This window comes from Hylobates moloch, unplaced genomic scaffold, assembly GCF_009828535.3.
Source record: "Hylobates moloch isolate HMO894 unplaced genomic scaffold, HMol_V3 SCAFFOLD_10, whole genome shotgun sequence".
NCBI lineage: Eukaryota > Metazoa > Chordata > Mammalia > Primates > Hylobatidae > Hylobates > Hylobates moloch.
In genome coordinates, this window is record NW_026652285.1 from 49,177,647 (window position 1) to 49,196,683 (window position 19,037).

Here is a 19,037-nt window from a genome sequence, read left to right on the forward strand (position 1 = left end):
TCATTTGTTTTTAAGTATTGTTTATATTGTTTTGAAATAGAGAATTTTTAAATTTATTTTAAAAGTATTATTTAGTCAAATATATGTGTCCTTTATGAAATCTTCATTTATATAGGCATACCTGATCTTTTTGTACCTCCTAGAGAATTTTACATATGTTGATGAAGCTATGTATGTTTTACCCTAAATGAGTCCAGATTTACATGTGGCAAGGAATTCATGGACCCCAGATTAAAAAGCCTCAGGCTGGGAAGCTCTTTCCTATGTCAGAATTTATTAATTAATGACTGACATTTTCATGTAGTGTTTTCTTCTTTTTTGAGTTTTTAATTTTTAATATTTTTGTATGTACATAGTATGTGTATATATTTATGGGGTCCATGAGGTGCTTTGATACAGGCATGAAATGTGTAATGATCACATCATGGAGAATGGGATATCCATGACACAAGCATTTATCCTTAAGTTACAAACAATCCAATTACTCTTTTAGTTATTTTTAAATATACAATTAAGTTATTATTGACTATAGTCACTCTGCTGTGCCATCATTTAGTAGGTCTTATTCATTCTTTCTAACTATTATTTTTGACCTCCCCTAACCATTCCTACCTCTCCCTAGCACTCCCCATCACCACCCTTCCCAGCCTGTGGTAACCATTCTTCTACTTTCTATATCCATAAATTCACTGGTCTTGATTTTTAGATACCATAAATCAGTGACAATATGCGATGCTGTTTTCTTGTTTTATTTTTAATCATTGAAGTTTAACCAACTAGAGTTTATTTTGTTGTCCAGTATGAGGATCTAAATTGAGTTTTTATAGGGATCCTATTTGCCCGGTGTCATTTGTTAAGTAATCTATCTCCTCCAAAAGTATTTTGTTTTGTATTCTTTTAAGTTGTTGCATTTATGAAGGTCTCCTTTAGCATTTTCTGTTCTATCATTCTACCAAATCTTTAAACATTACAGAATCACTTCATATTTTAAACATTTTCTTAAACATTCTTATTTGTTCATTTTCCCAGATAAAATTTAGGACCAGTCTTTTGTGTTCCAAAAACAATCCCAGTGGCAATTTATAACAATTGTGTAAATCTTGGCTTCTTTACAAGTTTTCCCAATCAAGAAAATCTTTCTACGTTGTTTAGATCTTCTTTTTATTGGCATATTAATGTATCAGACTTCTCCTTAGTTTCATAGTTTTTCAGACTTATTTTTTGGAATAGCAAATATTTGTTTGTTTTGCTATTACCATTATGTCTTTAACTGATTATTGCTTATCTATAACAGCCATTATTTTTGTATGTTTTTCTTACCTCTAGGTCCTTTAACTCACGTTATATTATAGCTGATTTTCTTGTTTGTTTTTTTCAGAATATATTCATAGCATCTGATGATAGTAATACTTGTGTATGTTTTAATAACTTTTCATCCTTGTTCTTATTGGATAGCGGTACAGATTAGTCATTATAAGTTCAGATTTTGGAGTCAAGCTAACTTCAGTTCCAATCCTGCCTCTCTACTATTATTTCCTGGATAGAAAGTGGAAGTCACATTTCTTAACCTTGTTTAGTTGCAGTTTTTTCATCTGAAATTTGGGTCAATAACTCAGAATCACAGGATTGTTGCTAGGATTAAGTGAACTTAGGTGTATGGAAAGTACTAAAAATAAGGAAGCTGATATCATCACAATATTATTTCTATTACATTAACCCTTCAAAAAATGTTAAATATTATGAGATAGTAAGGGTTCACATTTAGATCCTGATTTTCTATTGGTTTATTTTTTTCTTTTTTACCTTCTGTTTCACTTTTTGTCAATGTTTGTGTTTCTTTTAGATGTTCTTCATAATGCCTATGCAGCGTTTTTGATTTTATATTATCATTAGGAATGAGATTTGGATGTTTCCGTATCTGTTGAGATGAATATATAATTTCTCATACTAGATTTGTTGATATGATTTATTAGAATAATACATTGTTAATATTATTCCCTGCTTGTATTTATCAATCAGATTTAGTTATTTAATATGCTGTTGGTTTAATTTTAGCATATTTTATGTCTTTGAGTTTATTTTTCTGAGATTTTCTTTTACTACATAATGTGTTTGTATATATATATGTGTTCTATGCTATTATAACAGCAGCTAGCTAACATTAGTTGTGTACCTACAGCAGATAAATAGCATTTTTCTAAAGTAACTTTTGGTATATTTCATGTAATTCTCATCTATAAGGTAACATTGGTAGTAAACGGAGAGTCAAGCTTTTAACCTACGTTGGTTTGACCTTGGAACTGGCCTGTCTCTGCAACTTTTTGGTATCAGATGATGTTAAATTCACAAAATAAATTATGGAATTTTGCAATTTGTATTTTCTCTCCAGAGGCCCTTGGGATCAGAGTTCTTGCATGTTTGAAGGAAACCATCTGCCCTCAAAGCCATTTTTAGAAGTAATCCCAGTATTTTCTAATACTATAAACATCTCTTGTATTGGTTTTTATGACTGCCTTAATATTTAGAATTTATTAGTGTTTTCTTCTTATTTTCTTGGTTAGATTTTTTTATTACTGTTTTTCAAAGGTCCAGTTTTGAGATTTCTTTATCAGTAATTTTTTTTCTGTTTTTCTTTGTTTTTAAAATTTCTTTCCTGTTTTCCTCTTCATTCTTTTATGAATCTTATTGGCTGAATCATGGTTCATTTATCTTTCCTTTTATATTAGTAAAACTTTTTAAAGATGTGAATTTATCTCTGAACACACTTTTGATAGACTGATTTTCTAATGATATTTTTTTCACTTCCTCTTTGATAGAACGACAATTGAGTAAAGTACTGTTAAGTGTTAAACAAACTTTGTCACTATTGAGATTTATTATTGACCTTTTTTTCACTACATTGTGGTCAGATAATAGGGTTAGATGATCAACAACACTGGTGTTTTGTGAGGTATTGTTTTTGCTTAGGGCAATTGTTGAAATTTCCTTTTGGCCCAATGTAGCTTCAACTTTTCCTTACAAACTCTTAAGTTGATCTGTGAAGTCTTAAAAAAAAATGACTCTTTGTAGGACATATATTTCAATATTATTAAATTTCAACTATAATGTAAACAAGTCCTATATGTTTTTCTCCTGACATAAATGGACTAAATTATCTGAACACTACTGTGCTTCCATCATCAGTTACTTATTTTTTCCTTTTTTTTCTTTTATTTTTAAATTGAGACAGAATTTCGCTCTTGTTGCCCAGGCTGGAGTGTAGTGGTGCAATCTCGGCTCACTGCAACCTCCAACCTTCACCTCCCAGGTTCATGCTATGCTCCTGTCTCAGCCTCCCGAGTAGCTGGGATTACAGGCACCCGCCACTATGCCTGGCTATTTTTAATATTATTATTTTTAGTAGAGATGGGGTTTCATCATGTTGGCCAGGCTGGTTTTGAACTCCTGACCTCAAGTGATCCACCCACCATGGCCTCTCAAAGTGCTGGGATTACAGGCATGAGCCACTGCACCTGACCTACTTTTTTTTTCTTAAAGTCTTTGATTCATCCATTTCGATGCACAAATGTCATGCTGTTACATCTTTATTTTAGATAGCACTTTGTCTGTCAACAAATTCAACTTTTTGTCCTTTTAAGTGTTTTTGAATCTAAAACGTTATATTGTTTGCAATGACTTCTCCCATTCATGAATCTTTGTATATGTTTTGTGCAGGGGAAAAACATCTATGTCTATTATTTAATTTTTAGTTTTCATATTGTATAGATAGTTGTAAATAAAGCCATATTTTAAAATAAATGTGTTTTGTAGTAGAAGAGTTATCACCTTTCACTCCTTGCTATGTAAACATGGCTTACATTTACTTTAATGCCCTCACCTACTTATTTCCCTATCTTTAATACCATAATTTGGATTTCTGCAACAGACCATTTTTATTAATTTATTTTTTATTATTTTTTATTCCCAGAAGAATTCTTTTAAAACAATTATTAAGTCTTAATTCTGTTCAATTTATTTTGGAGTCATCATTAGGTCTTTTCTAATAACAACTACACATTTTACAGTTTTAAATTTTGAGTTATTCATAAATCAAAATAAAACTGTATTTTATTTTGATCTTCAGAGTCTGCATTTGTCGATGGTCGGTTTTCTCAATCCTGCAAATATGTCTTCTGTATTCACTCGTGAAGGACGATAAGTCTAGTGTAAAATTCTTGGGTTTATTTCTTTTAAATCACTTTAACTGTTCTTTTATTATCTTCTACAATTAGCTTTGCAGAGAAAGTCTTTAACTAGAAGTCCTGTTTTGCTTAGTTTTAGGATTTTTTTTCATTTGTATTGTAATGAAAACGTATATATTTTAGGACTAGCCTAGGGGATGCAACTCTTTTCATTAATATGTCCTGGAAAACATTTAAGTATTTTTAGCCCGCCTTGAACATTTTTAATCAAATGTGACTTTGATTAGTGGTGAAGATCACCACAGAGCTTCAGAGCCTGGGCCCTGAAGTATATGAGAAACCTGCCTTCAAATTCCTGTTCTGCTTCTTACTAGTTACATGGCTTTGAGAAAGACCTTAGTTTCCACACCTGTAAAAGGGGAATAATAATGCTATTTATCTCATGGGGTTGTGTGTTCATTAAGTGAAGTTATATACATAAAGCACCTAGTAGAGCATCTGGTAAATAGGAAACACTCAGTAATTGTTAGTCCTCAGAGCAAGGTAAAGCTAATATTCTGAAGCCAGGTTTCTTTCCTGTCCTCCAAATCCATTGTCTTGTCTTCCTTGTCATCTCTTTCCTTAAAAATATGCAATAAGGGGCCGGGTTCAGTGGCTCACGCCTGTAATCCCAGCACTTTGGGAGACCAAGGCAGGCAGATCACGAGGTCAGGAGATCACGATCATCCCGGCCAACATGGTGAAACCCCATCTCTACTAAAATACAAAAAATTAGCCGGGCATGGTGGCATGGACCTGTAGAACCCAGCTACTCGGGAGGCTGAGGCAGGGGAATCACTTGAACCCGAGAGGCGGAGGTTGCAGTGAGCCAAGATTCATGCCACTGCACTCCAGCCTGGCGACAGAGCAAGACTCCATCTCAAAAAAAAAAAAAAAATGCAAGAAGTCCTCACATTTGTATTCCACATCAACTCAGCTTTCCATGACATCAATTCCACCTATCCATGTTAGTTTACTCTTTCCTATGCATCCTTTGCTTTTGCTAATACCACTTCATACTCTTCATAATCTTCCTTACTCTTCACTCAGTTTGCTTTATTGCTTGGTTGATTCCTTTTCCCTGCACTGTGTTTTCCATAAGCTCCATATTGTTGTTATTCTTCTAGTCTGGGCTCTTCTCTTTTTTCTCACCACTTCTTTTTCCTTTCCCTGTACTCTCCTCTTACATTTGTTTTTCCTTCTTTTCTTTTTCCTTTCTTTGTTTCCATTCTTTCCTTTGTTTAAAAAAAAATATTCATTCTCAATTAAAAAAAAACTGGCTACAGGAAGGCTGTGGCTCTGTCCTTGCTCTCCTTAGCCTCCAAGCACAGACCTACTCAAATCTGCCATTGAAGGATAAACCTCCCTGTCCGATTCTGTGATTCTAGTAGAGATCCCTCTGAAGTGAGAGGATCATTTCCTACCCCTTCTGACAAAACTAGAGGCTGAACGTCCAGTCCCTACAAACACCATTAACCTGACTCTTTCCATCACGCCCCACTCCAGTCCAAGACAGTGCAGGTGGCGAGGGTCGGAGCTGACGCTCTAGAATCAGGCTGCCTGGGCCAGTCTCAATTGTGGCTAATTGTATGACTTTGAGGAAGATCATTAAACTTTCTCTGCTTTGATGTTCTTATTTTGGAAACGAAAGTAATAACAGTATTTGTCTCACAGGACTGTCATGAAGAATAGATGAAATAATGAATATAGAATACTTTTGATAGCGTGTATGCCTGGCACACAGTAAGCCTTCAATATATGCCATCTACTACTCCGTACTTTTGGAGATACATCTTTTAGGAAATGTCTTCAGTAGTAAGAATGAGGGTTGTACAAGAAAAAAATCCACGAGTTAGCAGTCAAGATGTTGACTCAAGGCAACCAAGCTCAAGCTACCAAGGCCAAGGTCTATGTGGGGTTTTTTGTTATTCTTTTCCGAATGGTTGCTGCAGCTCCAATCATCATATCCACATTCCAAATAAAAGGAGAAAGGACAAAATGATGCAGGACTAGCAATCTTTATAGCAGGAAAGCAAAGTTTTCTCAGAAATGCCCAGTAGACTTATGCTTTATTAGTCAGAACTCTGTCTCCTGTGTACCCCTCATTATCAGGGATGCTGGAAAGATAGCATTTTGGCATCCTAAGATATACAATAGAGGGAGACAATGAAAAAGAAAGTTAAAAATTATTTTCCTCATGGTCACATTAGCTCATAAGCTTTTTTGAAATACTTCAAAATTTTTGTAATAGATTTCTGTTAGTCTTTGTTGATCTTTTCCTGTGTGTGTGTAGGTATGTGTGTGGTGTAATTTTTAAAATATTTTTTGTTCCTGTCAATGATGTCTAATAATTAGAAAGACTGTTAGCAATTGATACACTAAACCAGGAGTTTCTAAAATAGGCATAATAATTCAGCCATAAAAAAATGAAATCGGCTGGACGTGGTGGCTCACGCCTATAATCCCAGCACTTTGGGAGGCTGAAGCATGTGGATCACCTGAGGTCGGGAGTTTGAGACCAGCCTGACCAACGTGGAGAAATCCCGTCTCTACTAAAAATACAAAATTAGCCAGGCATGATGGCGCATGCCTGTAATCCCAGCCACTCAGGAGGCCGAGGCAGGAGAATTGCTTGAAACCAGAAGGCGGAGGTTGCGGTGAGCTGAGATCATGCCATTGTACTCCAGCCTGGGCAACAAGAGCGAAACTCCATCTCAAAAAAAAAAAACCGTTTTTTACAGCAATATGGATGGACTAGAGACTGTTATCTTAAGTGAAACAAGTCAGACACAGAGACAAAATACTGCGTGTTCTCACTTAAAAGTGAGAGCTAAATAATGTATGTGCATGGATGTCGAGTGTGGGATGATGGACAATGGAGAATGAGAAGTGGGAGGTGGTGGGAGGGGATTAGATGGTGAGAGATTACCTGAGGGGTACAGCATACTTTATTTGGGTGATCGATACCCTGAAAGCCTTGATTTCATGACTATGCAATATATGCACGTAACAAAATTACACTTGTACCCCATAAGTTTATACAAATTTTTTTTTAAAAACAGGCATAATAATATTTACTTCAAATTCTAGAACCCAAAATGCTTATTTTCATTAAAGTTGACAGTGAAAACTGATCATTGAAAAGCTTCATTTTAAAATATACTTCAATAAACATCTAGAGAAGCATCATTTTAGTTCTTTTACTTAACGGGAAAAAATGGGAGAAAAAGGCTATAAAGTAATTTAGAATCATAATAATAATGGCGATGCAATCAATGATTTCTGTTGCCTCTCCAGGGGTTTAACTACTGGCTTTTGAGGTGAGAGCTCTGCACATCTCTGAACTATGTAGAAAAGTATCAAACACACTTCAGTCTGGCAATTTGGCTAGGCAAATAAGTATACTTGTAGTCCTCATTCTAACATTTGATACTCTAAAGCACTCTGATATCAAACCAAAGAACATCTCACTATCCTCCACAATTACATCAATGGCTAACTATCTAGAGAGAAGATCTCCCATACATAGAGTAGATTTATTAACAGTCCTACTGGGTCCAAAAAGTTCACTCCCCAGCCAATTAAATTGCCACCTACACTATGGGCTTGTGAAAACCAGATCTTTTTGACAAATCTTAGTAGCATTGTTGTTTCACTAAGCAGAAATATAGCAAGGTGTTAAAAATGCTGTTTTGTTCATCTGTTAGTGAAACTAAAAAACATATTACTAAAGTTTAGGAACATTGCAGAAAACTTAGCCTAATTAAATACAGATTCATCAAATGCTGGTGTAAACTCAGCAAAAGTAGTCCTTCTGAGTTATAATGGTACAGTAGGTTCCTAATCTCAATAAATCATCATGACGCTTGTCTTTGGTAGCCTATCATATGCCAAGCTCTTTATTTCCATTACCTCAAATTCTTGCAGCCATCGTGTGGAGTCAGCGTTATTTTCTCCACATTGAGGCTGAGGAAACAGACACCTCGAGAGGTTCAGTAAATTGTCCAGTGTTACAGAACTATCAGGTAGGAGATCATGATTCACCCTAGGTCTTCCTGACTCTGAAGCGTAATTTACACCATTCTCATGTGATTAGAGGCTGTAGAACGCAAAACAAAATTTATTATTATTTTGAAAGAGAAATAGAAATGAGGGGGGTAACCATGTCTTCCTGCAGGACTTAGTCTGTGAGCCTAGAACTGCATAATTTATACATGCTAAGTCCTGGGACAGCCCACAGAATGAGCAGAAAAGGGAAAGTGGGCAAGCGTTTCTCACAGGTTGAGGGGGATACATTTAGGAACACTCACTTTTTCACATTTTGCCTACTCTGAACGGTTTTCAAGCTTGGGGTAAAAATGAAGGCCAGAACTAGATTCTGGGCTATGGGTTTGAATAAAAAGAGACTTTAAGGATTATATTCAGGGTACAAATGTTGGAGGGAGTTAAGTGTACGGGGAGACCTGGTGGAAAGCTTCATAATTGCGATTTGATTTCAATGCATGTGATCTCAAATGACTGTCTGACCCTTTCTCCTCAAGTTCTATTTTGTAGGAGCTTATATAGCAAAGTATTTCAAGAAAATGATTATTGAGCTTGCAAACAAAATATTATATTTTCATAGGGGCTGCATAAAACATAATTTTTGTCTTTTACATGCAGTAAGTATTTGCAGTGATAAGCCAGGATTTCTAAAGAAAAGACACTTCAGCTTCAATGACAAAATTTTTCTTTATAAATTAGGGGCTATCTTTTCTTAAGTGTGTTTAGAATCCAGATTTACCTTTGGTTTAGAGTAAATCCAGGGTATTAGAATATTTTCACAATAAAACTTTGTGTGGTCCTGCTTTTCTTTCATTTTTTCCACTTTGGTTCAGGTGTGGAGGAATCATAAGTGGATATTTGGGTAATACCAATACAACTCACATTTCCAAATCTTGAGGTATTATTAACTGTATTTTCCAATACTACAAACCAATTTTAGGCCTGAAACTTTTGAATTATTGTAGAACACAAAACAAAACAAAGCAAAACAAATGCACCCCCAGTGGCGGATACTGCTGCTCGCAGTGGGACTGACAATCTGATGATCCTTTCGGGCTCTTCATTACCTAACAAAAGAAGATTGTTTTTCTTTGTTGGACGGTCGGTATTTTATTCTTGAATTACCACTTTCATACACTAGCTGCAATCAGGGTAATGTTTTTACCTATCTCAGCAGGCTTTACATACTTTCTGCCTCATCTTTGTGTCTCCAGCTCACCATGAATCTCTTCCCATAACTGCCGATTTCTTTTAGCATTGGTACAGTGACATTAATTTTCTGACTGCTTGTTTCTATTTCTATTTTACATAATCTTTAAAAAGTGGTTTTATTTTGGATTGAAGGAGACTAGTTTCATCTTGAATTGGTTTTGAACATCTAGGAAGTTGGATTATTGCGATGCTGATTGATCATGCTATTTTTCCCATTGATCTGGGCCTCATCATTTCATTAAACAGAATCACTCTTTTATTTTAGGAAACAGTTTGATTATCTGGACTAGCTGTTGCTCCTCTTATTGATAAATTCTCTTCCTGTAATAAGATGTGTATCTGTTGTCTTTTTTATCAGCTGCCCCTAAATTACAATGAGGATGTATTTGGATGGTGGGTTGAGCCGGAGGGTTGGTTATTTTTTTCTCCTTAATAAGTGCAGGTGAGTCAGTCACCCAAGATTTCAAATTGGTCCTTGTTTTTAAAGACCACCAGGTACAGATGTATTTCTAGCACTCACACATGAATTTCCCAGAATTATCTGGGAAAACCCTTTGGTGAAGGATTTTTTTTTTCTTTTTTAATTGAAGTGCTAGCGGTTGCACTTAGCCCAACAAGAAGCACTACACAAAATGTCTCTCTTGGGAGATGTCCTGCTTCTTCTAAACCTTGTGTCGGGCCCGTGAAATACTCCAAACTGCTCAGAGTAAAAATGTAATGCAAATACCAGATAGTGATAGTGTCATTAATCATGCTGTTTTTGCAGCTGAAAACTGGAAAACTAGAAGTGTTTAAGGTGAGGTTCAGCTGAGGTTCATTGAACGGAGAAGAGTCACATAGCCTGGCTGTGAACCACATCCAAGTGTGGCCATGGCAGGCAAGATGACAAGTTCATAACAATAATGGTATGCAATAATACACTGATGTTATGACATACAGTATACAGGTATACTATTATAAAAATCATATGATTTTCCTGGTGTGTTATGTTTCTGTTTACCTTTGAAAGAATGGGTAAAAGTTAGGCCTTTGGAACCTGCATAACAAATTAAGACTCAGGAATCTTCTGAATGCTATGGTAAACAAAAATCAACAGAGTCAAGAAAGAGTGTGTGTACAAAGTGTGTGTAACCATGAGGACGCGACGTGCCATACTTGGCTTTTTGATCCATTTGTCAAAGGACTTCCTGACAAATAGGTGTGTGTCTCTGCTTCACCTTTGTGGATCCATTTGGAAATAGTGTTATATGGTGATTGATAGCATAAGTTATACAGCCAAGTCCAGCTGGCTTGAATTCTACTTCTACTTACTACCTGTGTATTTGAGTTACTGTGTATAACTCAAAGCCTCAGTTTTGTCATCTGTGAAACAGGAATAAGAATGTTACCCACATCATATGATTTTCAATATCATGCAACAATCATGCACATAAAACATACACTGCCTGGCCCTGGCCAAGTGCTCACTAGATGTTGGTTATTACTATGAGTTCAGCAAAGGATGCAAAACTAGAAATGATTAAATATACAGAACTCCCGAGAAAGTCATGTTCATTTCCTTGGTTTGAAAGGTCATAGATGGCTACCCATATCTTGTAGGTGTTTACAAATGTTACTCTCTTCATATATATTTTTGTTTAAGGGCATTTGTTAATTCCAGGAAGAAATTTGAGGGGTGTGTAGCATAACTACACGTGATTTATTATAGGGTGGTGGTCACGAGACTCAGGATTGGGAGATGTTGTTCTTTTCTCCAGGTGGGTTACACTTTTGATCTCTCAATAGTTGCTTGCTTCAAAGCTCTTGTTGCACAAGTTTGTCTATTCTTGGAGATCAGAGAGGTCTCAGTTTTCAGAGGCCACTGGAGTTTGGGTCCAAGATACTTGGCAGAGAGAAATAGGTATTAGGGAGTCCTAAATTATGGTTGTGGACTGTGGAGTTTCCTGCAGAGAGCACTCAGCCTTCTCTCTCTGCATTTGTTTTATAAATGGTTTATGAGATCTCTCGTAGTTTGACTTAGTCTTCACGTCTGCATCATCCCTGTGAGTATAAATACAAATGAAAAGTAAGATGTGAATCAGACGTATCCATAAACAAGAGTCGTCTCTGGATTCTAGCAATAAATAAACATAATGTCCAGCTAAATTAACCTATGGCTATTTCCTGAGCTAATTACCTTCCCACAGATAGAAACACTGCTGATTCCAGGTCCACTGGTTTTTCAATTTATCTTCCTTACTTTATTTTGGTGAAATTCAGGAAATTTTCAAATTAAATCATTTCTGAAGTTGTGCATTACCAAATATCAGAGTAAAACCATCCGAACACCTTCTTTTTCCATGTGTAGTTCCAATTTCCTGAAGCTAATTTCTTCCTTCTAATTACAAGCACTCCAAGAACTAGGTTTTGCTACTCAGCATGAAAACAACTCTTATTTCTTCAGTCTGAGTTTAAATGCAGAAGGCTTCCTGAATCTGCCAGAATATAGGTGCTTAAGGTATAAGATCAATGTAAGTGTTCCCTGTTCTATTATGAAAATTAAATTTTTAGTGCTAAGGTTCACTAGGGAAAATGTGGATCTCCTAATGATCAGAATTTCTTGCTTAATATTTCTGAAGAAGTCTTGCCCTGGTGACAGGTAACATGAGGCACTGACTTCTTTTCTTTTTTTCTCTCCCTAAAGGAGAGTTAAGTTTAAGGAGTTAAAACGTGAAAGTTCTGTGTGTCAAATGTTATTTTTAAATTACTAGGTTGATTTAGATATTTTCGTCAAATCTAAGTGTATTCTTTGGTATCACTGTTTATTCCTGACAAAATAAAAACATATATGTTCACTTGGGAGGATTCTGCTTTACCGTAAATAAGTGGCTAGAATGTCTTTCTGGACCAAGCTTTCTTGTCATTTTTGTCCTTCACCCTAATAACTAGGACATACCATCTTAGGCAGAGCTAGAACATCTTATGTTGAGACTGGCATTCAGGATTATCCCTTAACTTACTTTCTAATTTCCCTGACAGTAGTGCATTGAGTCTACTGAATGATCATGTGAATGGATTTAGTGTTAGTCAGCAAAGGCTCAAATCATGCTATTTGTTTTAGAAGCAAAACATCCTGCTCCTGGATTCCACCAAACAGCCTGCCTCCCTTTCTTGAAAGTTTCTTGCTTTATCAGGTTCTAAAATTGATTCATAACAAGTGCTGTATCCTAAGAAAACAAGAATAATTCTGTTTTCATCGTTCTCATATTTTTAAAGTTTATGTAGTTGGGATTTAATTTCCACAATTCAAGTTCTTTTGTTAATATAACTTTACCAAGTAGTCTAGATCCAGTCTAACCCGCTTTGGAAACTTTAAAAAATGGCAGGACTCAGTCTCCTTTTATTTTTAATCTGAGACCATAACAGAAAAAGTATCAGAACTCAATAGTACTTTTCTTTCCCCATTTCTTTCATATTCAAGCCACCAAATAAGAGCTGTGGCTGCAAATTTTAGCAAAATGCTTTGCTATCTACCACTTCTTAATAGCTTATTATGCACCAGGCACAAGGTTAAGTACCTGGCATTATTTTAACTGATTCAATCAGGACAACGACATAAAGCAGATATTAGCATCCATGTTTTAAGTAGGGATACTAAGACTTTGAGAGGTTAATTTCACATAGAAAATGAAGGAGCTAGAGTTTGATCACTAGACCCCTTCTTACTAGAAGGCCACCCTGACCACCCTAGAAAACATAGATGTGGTGAGTATGATGGGGAAAAAAATGTAGTATAAAGTGAAGAAACATACAGGCCCTATCATGAAAAATTAGGTACAATTAAGATATCAAGTTCTCCCTCTGCCCGAAAGACCCCGATGTCCATACACCTACAAAAGAGAGTGCGGAAAGACTACCCCAAGCCCCATCACACCTCAAGGCAGGTAGTGAGTAATTTTCTGCTCTTCCCTAAATCTTCTTTCCCATCCTTTGCAAATATTACTGCCAAGGTGAAGGTGGCTGGTGAGAAACAAATAAAATGGCTGCACATGCTGCATGAAAATTGTCATATTTCTTAGTTAAGTAAAAGATCAGCACACCTCAGAATTCAAGACTGAATCAAATAAGTATCCTGATTAGAATTGCATGCATGAGCTGAGTCAAATGCCTTCGAGTATATACATAGTCTATGAAAGGGAATAAAAGTCTGTGTGTATGTGCTTGGATTTGTTTCTGTGTGATTATGATTAGCATTGCAGTTCTCCAATGAAAGTATCTCCTGCTCAGTAGTCTCTTGTGTTCTTCAGTGCTAGTAGCCATAAGAACTAGGTGTCTAATAACACACTATAATAACTACCCATTGCAAATTAAGAATACTCTTATAGCTGTCTGTGCCTTGGAGCCCAGCTTTGGGTTCTGTACCATGTTCTCTTCCTTAAAAATGCTGAAAATTGGGATGCTGTTTCGTTGATATTTTCCATATCCCACATATGTATGCCTAGAAGGTTAAACATTGCTAAGTTCTTTTGGTAAATTACAACTCAATTACCGAACTATTCAATGATTAAAGAAGAAATGTTTCAGAGGCCTTCTGTTTGATTTTAGCTTAATCTTCTGATGATGATCCAAGCTTTTATACAAAGGACTACAGCACCATAGTGGGCAGCCATTTTGTTGAGGAAACTGGAAACGCTCACCCTTTTATAAAACTAAGTTACCCTGACTACAGGCTTACTATTTCTTCAGTTTAAGGTTACATTTTCTGCCTCCCACAGACTAATGTCACTTCTCCATGTTGAGAACAAGAGCGGCATTTGGCATTTGGTTATCCCAAACCCAAATCTCTGACCCTTTGTTTTTAGTACTTTGCCATTTTGATTTTGCTTTTTTAATTTGCTTGTGACTCTCTGCTTCCCACATCTTTTTTTTTTTTGGTACAATGATTCTTACCTTGTCTTTCCCCAGTCCGTTTCTGACCTGGAGAGACGTACAGCATGTTATTGTCAGGACTTCCCGTGCGGGACATTTGAACGCTAATGACTGGAAAACCAATGCTGCTGGTTTTAAGGGTGAGAACTTCTTTCATATTCTGTCACAGGCAAAATATTTTTATTTTTCCCCCATTTTAAATGGAGAGCAGGAAATAGAACCCCTCAAACGAAACTTTAAATTTTGTGCTGACAAACAAAGAGCTTGATCTTTTAGTAAATAAAAGGCAGGTTGATTTTTTTAAGTTAAAACTACACAGATAAAGGGAGATTTCTTTGGCTTCCCACATCATAGGTCAATTTTTTTAAAAGATCGACCAACCCCCATGTATAGTCGGCCTATGGGACCCCTGATTAGTTTACTATTTGCTGTCATTGAATATCTAAGTGATATTTATAATAATGTATTTTAAAATTCCTCACCTTCTATAGGACTACTTCCACTTCAATAATAACTGATATATATTGTTCACTTTAGTGTAGCACTGTTAGTTGCTAAGGCCATGCATTCTACAAATTTTGTTTTTGTTTGTTTTAAATCTTCCACAAAGAAAAACAGGTAATAATTCTAAGAAATGTTACTTTATATAAACTAAAAATTCTGATGAAGCTTTATAATGTCCAGTCCTTATGCAGTTGTGCACAATATGTAACAAGTACTGAATATTTTCCTATGGCTAATACAGATCATAGTTCCCGAAGTTTTATTAACAGTAGCTATTCTATTTGTTGTCATAGGTAATATATGTTATAATAAAAATAAAATAGCTATATAAAACATATATCCTAAAGTTTAGTATATTTACTCAAGTTGTAAGTGACCTAAGTTATAATAAGGTTTTAATTCATTAATCTAACTTATAACAAAGATTAACTTGTTTATATCTACAGACTTAAAACGTATTCCCAAATAATCTTAGTATCATCATATATCTGTATGGATGAAATACAGTGTTCCATAGCACAGGGCACATCTACTTAAAAACTGAGGTTCTGATGGTCAGACCCCATTGGTAACATGGTCCTGGGCAAGTCATTTAATTTTTAAGGGCCCTAATAATTTAAGCATTCTGGATGCTATAGTAATATTATCTGCATATCATACCTTACATATGATCTTAATATATCCTTATATATATCCTTATATGAGCAATATATGCAAATATTTCTGCCAGAATGTATATTTTTAAATTACTTGTAAATAATTTATTATAGACTCATGCTGAAACAAAACCTATAAATATCCTACATAACCAGTGCCACATTAATAATTCTTTGATGAATATCTTCACAGAAGGCTTCACTCTATTTTTAGGAAAAGAATATTTCTCTGCTTTGGAGTATTATCAAACACCTTTCCATGCATGTAAACTATATAATGCAGCAGTGTTCAATGAACTTTTAATCTAGAATCGTAAATACCTGTTGGCATTGCATTCTCTGAAGCCCAAATCAGGAGATTTGATCCCAAAATTGTAATTGTAGGGGCGACATCAAAATTATTTGAAATTTCAGTTGTTCCGGAAAATCCAGGATGTAATTTGCCATATGTATGTTTCATTTTGATTAGCTTCCACGTGCTGCCAACTCATACAATATAAATCCATGAGGCTGCAGGGGAGAGAAGGAGCTGACACATAACCTTAGCTAGTTGAAAGCTGGAATGAACTTCTTAGTAGAAGGATCACAGACTAAGGACATTAACCTCCATGAAGCTGAATAAACTTTAACCCAAATAAATGTCTTAGTTTTACTTATTCCTTTTTGGCAATTTAAAAAGAGCAAATGGTTCTAACAAAAATGCAGCTCTTTTGAAAACCTCTGTTGGTTTAGGAGAAGGGAAAACAGAGCTTTTAGACTAAATCACCAGACCCAAACCTGAATCTGAAGGGGTTTGTGCACTGCTTCTGGCAAGGAGGAAATGGTATTTTACTATTGCACGTGGCAATATTTAGTATAATATTTCACTCTTCTCTTAGATGGCTGCCAAGAGTAACAATTAAAGTTCGCTTTTTCACAGATGAATTATTCTGAATGGGCTGGGCTCCCAGTGGGATTGTTTTGTAATTTTGTTGATGGCAAGTCCCATATTTCATCTAAACAGGATCATGATAAGATGACTTTAAGAAAAAAAAAAAGTTATTTTCTTCTCTACTCTAAACATTACCATCCCCTCCCTAGAGTCCCACAAATAAATGTGATTAAGGCAGAGGCTAGCAGGAGAAGCAACATGCTTTGGGGAAGTGGAGAATGCAGGGTACTAGGACTGCAGAAAGATGCTATGACTTTTTATGAAATAACATCTGAAAGAACAAAAAAGAGCTAATGCTTAGAAAAGGTTCCTACAGCAAGAACTCAACAAGGGCTTGTATTTAAATTAGGTCAGCCGGCTTTTGCAGGTCTTGCTTAGCAGGAATCCGTAGTCACGTATTTCTCCTTAGACTGGGAAAATGGAAATTGCCTGCCTAGAGAAGTGTGTGGTCCTGGGTGCCCTTCTTTGTCCCACCCAACTCAGTCCTAACACTGAGTAAAATATATGCATGAAATGAATCTGAAAACTCCCGTTCTTCCTTGGGCTTGCTTTTGTTGTCCCAGTGTTGAGTAATTTATTAATAACTTGTTGGAAAAGTAGTTTTAAAAAAAAAATAGAACAGTTTCACAAATTGCTCAACAGGTACCTGCCAGTAATAGGGACATCAGTGTCCCCCATCAGAATTTCTTTCTCATCAGGTAAAGCAGAAGCCACTTAGAGTAGCAAACAACTCAGTTTTGGAGTTCAGACATCACTGGACTTGATAGTCTTTGTTATCACTGATAACTTCAGTAAAGCCAACACCCCAATGAATAGTCTCTACCAAAACCCTACCAAATCCACTTTATCTAACCTCCTTACGTTTCTGCAGACATACCCCCATGTCCTACATCCTAGGCAGACAGCAGGGCTAGATGATGTGTGAGCTAGACTTGTGTGTGGCCCTCCTGAAGGCAGACTTGATCCATTCTTAGCCACATGTGTTATGGACTGGAACAGGGAAGGGTTTCTCATCTTGAAGCAGCTGCTGGCTTGGACGGATTCTCATTCAGGCTAGGAAGTTGGCCTTGAACAACTAAAGAATGTGGCTTTCTGGTGACTCATCTCTGTTTCTCTGAGAGTGGGATTACCCTGGAGGTGCTCACTGATGAGCTAGGGACAGAGAACTTTCTTCTCCTTTTTCTGTGCCCTCCTTATAAAAGCACTCTGTAAATGACCCTGTAATGAGATGACCTCACAGAGAGGGAAGACACATGTAAACATTCTTATGTTAATGGCACCTTAATTTTCAACAATTTTGATCAAACTAAGATTATTCTGTCCTGCTGCTTCTTAAATAATAATAACAATCTCTTATAGTATAATTAAAATATCTTTTCCAGTAGATAGTTTTCCAGAATAAACATAATCTGATGAATACATACCTATGGAAACTGACTAAACATTGTTTGGCGTTGTTCATCTTGTGAATAATCCTAGCTAAGTTTCAGACAACAGCTTTTGACTTTAAACCTCCTCCAGAGATAGTTTTTTTTAAATTAAATGGTATAAATATCGTGTACCTATCAGAGAATCTAGTTTAGATCGCCCATGAGAATAGGGAATTATTTGCCTTAGACCAGATGAACAGGTGTGATATTCTGCCACCAGAGAACTGAAATCCAAATTCCAGTATTTTGCTTCTGACCAATATTTTCAATGCCAGAATGTGACTTTGGCATTAAGCTGTTTGGGGTTTTGTTAATATTATTTCTTTCCTCCCTTGATCCCTTCCCTTTCTGCTTATGAAAAGTCTTTTCTGTTTTGTTTTGTTTTCTATTCTTTTTAATTCTCCCTTGTGTTCCCCAAAGCATACGAATTAGCCATAAAAGTGAAGGCTTTTGCCATTCCAGCTGGTTTTTCTTCCTGAAATTTAATGGATGTTATCTCTTCATTTATTTATTTACCAATATTTCCTGAGCACCTTCAGCATGCCAACCCAACACATGTTGAAGTGAGCGCAGAAAGTGGGAGGGGAAGAAACGTCAGGGACACCATGGCATTGACTAATCTGACCTGCCCTGGTGTAACTTACATACGGAAACAGAAATTTACACTCCATCTCTTTTTTTCTTTAGTCAAGCCCCAACAATCTGCCAGGTCATGTTAGATAAGTGTTGATGATCCTTCTCTCATCATCTAAAATTCAGGTTAATGTCGGCAGCAGAAGGCATCTGCTATAGAGAATATCTTCTGTGGTGTCTGATGTGTATTTTGACCAGCTCCATTTGGGCGTATAGTATGTGCAGATCCATAGAGCCATGCGGAAGACTTTTAATTCAGGCATTTTTCATAACCTATGGCTTGTATCATCTCAGGAAAAAGTTAGCTCTTTCTTGTGATCTCCTCCCTTTTAGTCCTAGAATCTGAAGAAACTGTAAATCCACTGACCTCTCCCACCAGTGCCTGGGCTGTGCAGGCTGATTCTTGCCCTGAGTCCTTATCTTTGGTTTGGGTGTGAAGTTATAATTATAATTGAATGCATGCAACATCAGTGATCTAGTTTTCTTGTTTTCAAAGTGT

General features: G+C 36.1%; 1 protein-coding gene and 1 long non-coding RNA gene across 4 annotated transcripts in view; one reads left to right on the forward strand and one right to left on the reverse strand.

The window, feature by feature from the left end:
• The window catches only part of PCSK5 (proprotein convertase subtilisin/kexin type 5), a 465,201-nt gene that overhangs the window by 226,590 nt on the left and 219,574 nt on the right, over positions 1–19,037 (forward strand). For all 3 annotated transcript variants that reach the window (XM_032164318.1, XM_032164319.2, XM_032164320.1), the window contains exon 10: positions 14,421–14,524. In XM_032164318.1, coding sequence (XP_032020209.1) covers positions 14,421–14,524 — 104 coding nt within the window. The remainder of the gene's footprint in view (positions 1–14,420; positions 14,525–19,037) is intronic.
• On the reverse strand, positions 11,144–17,655 carry LOC131384397 (uncharacterized). The gene is made up of 3 exons (XR_009215203.1): positions 17,353–17,655; positions 15,866–16,054; positions 11,144–11,516 (listed from the first exon to the last, which is right to left on the reverse strand). It is a non-coding gene; the product is annotated as an uncharacterized LOC131384397 (long non-coding RNA).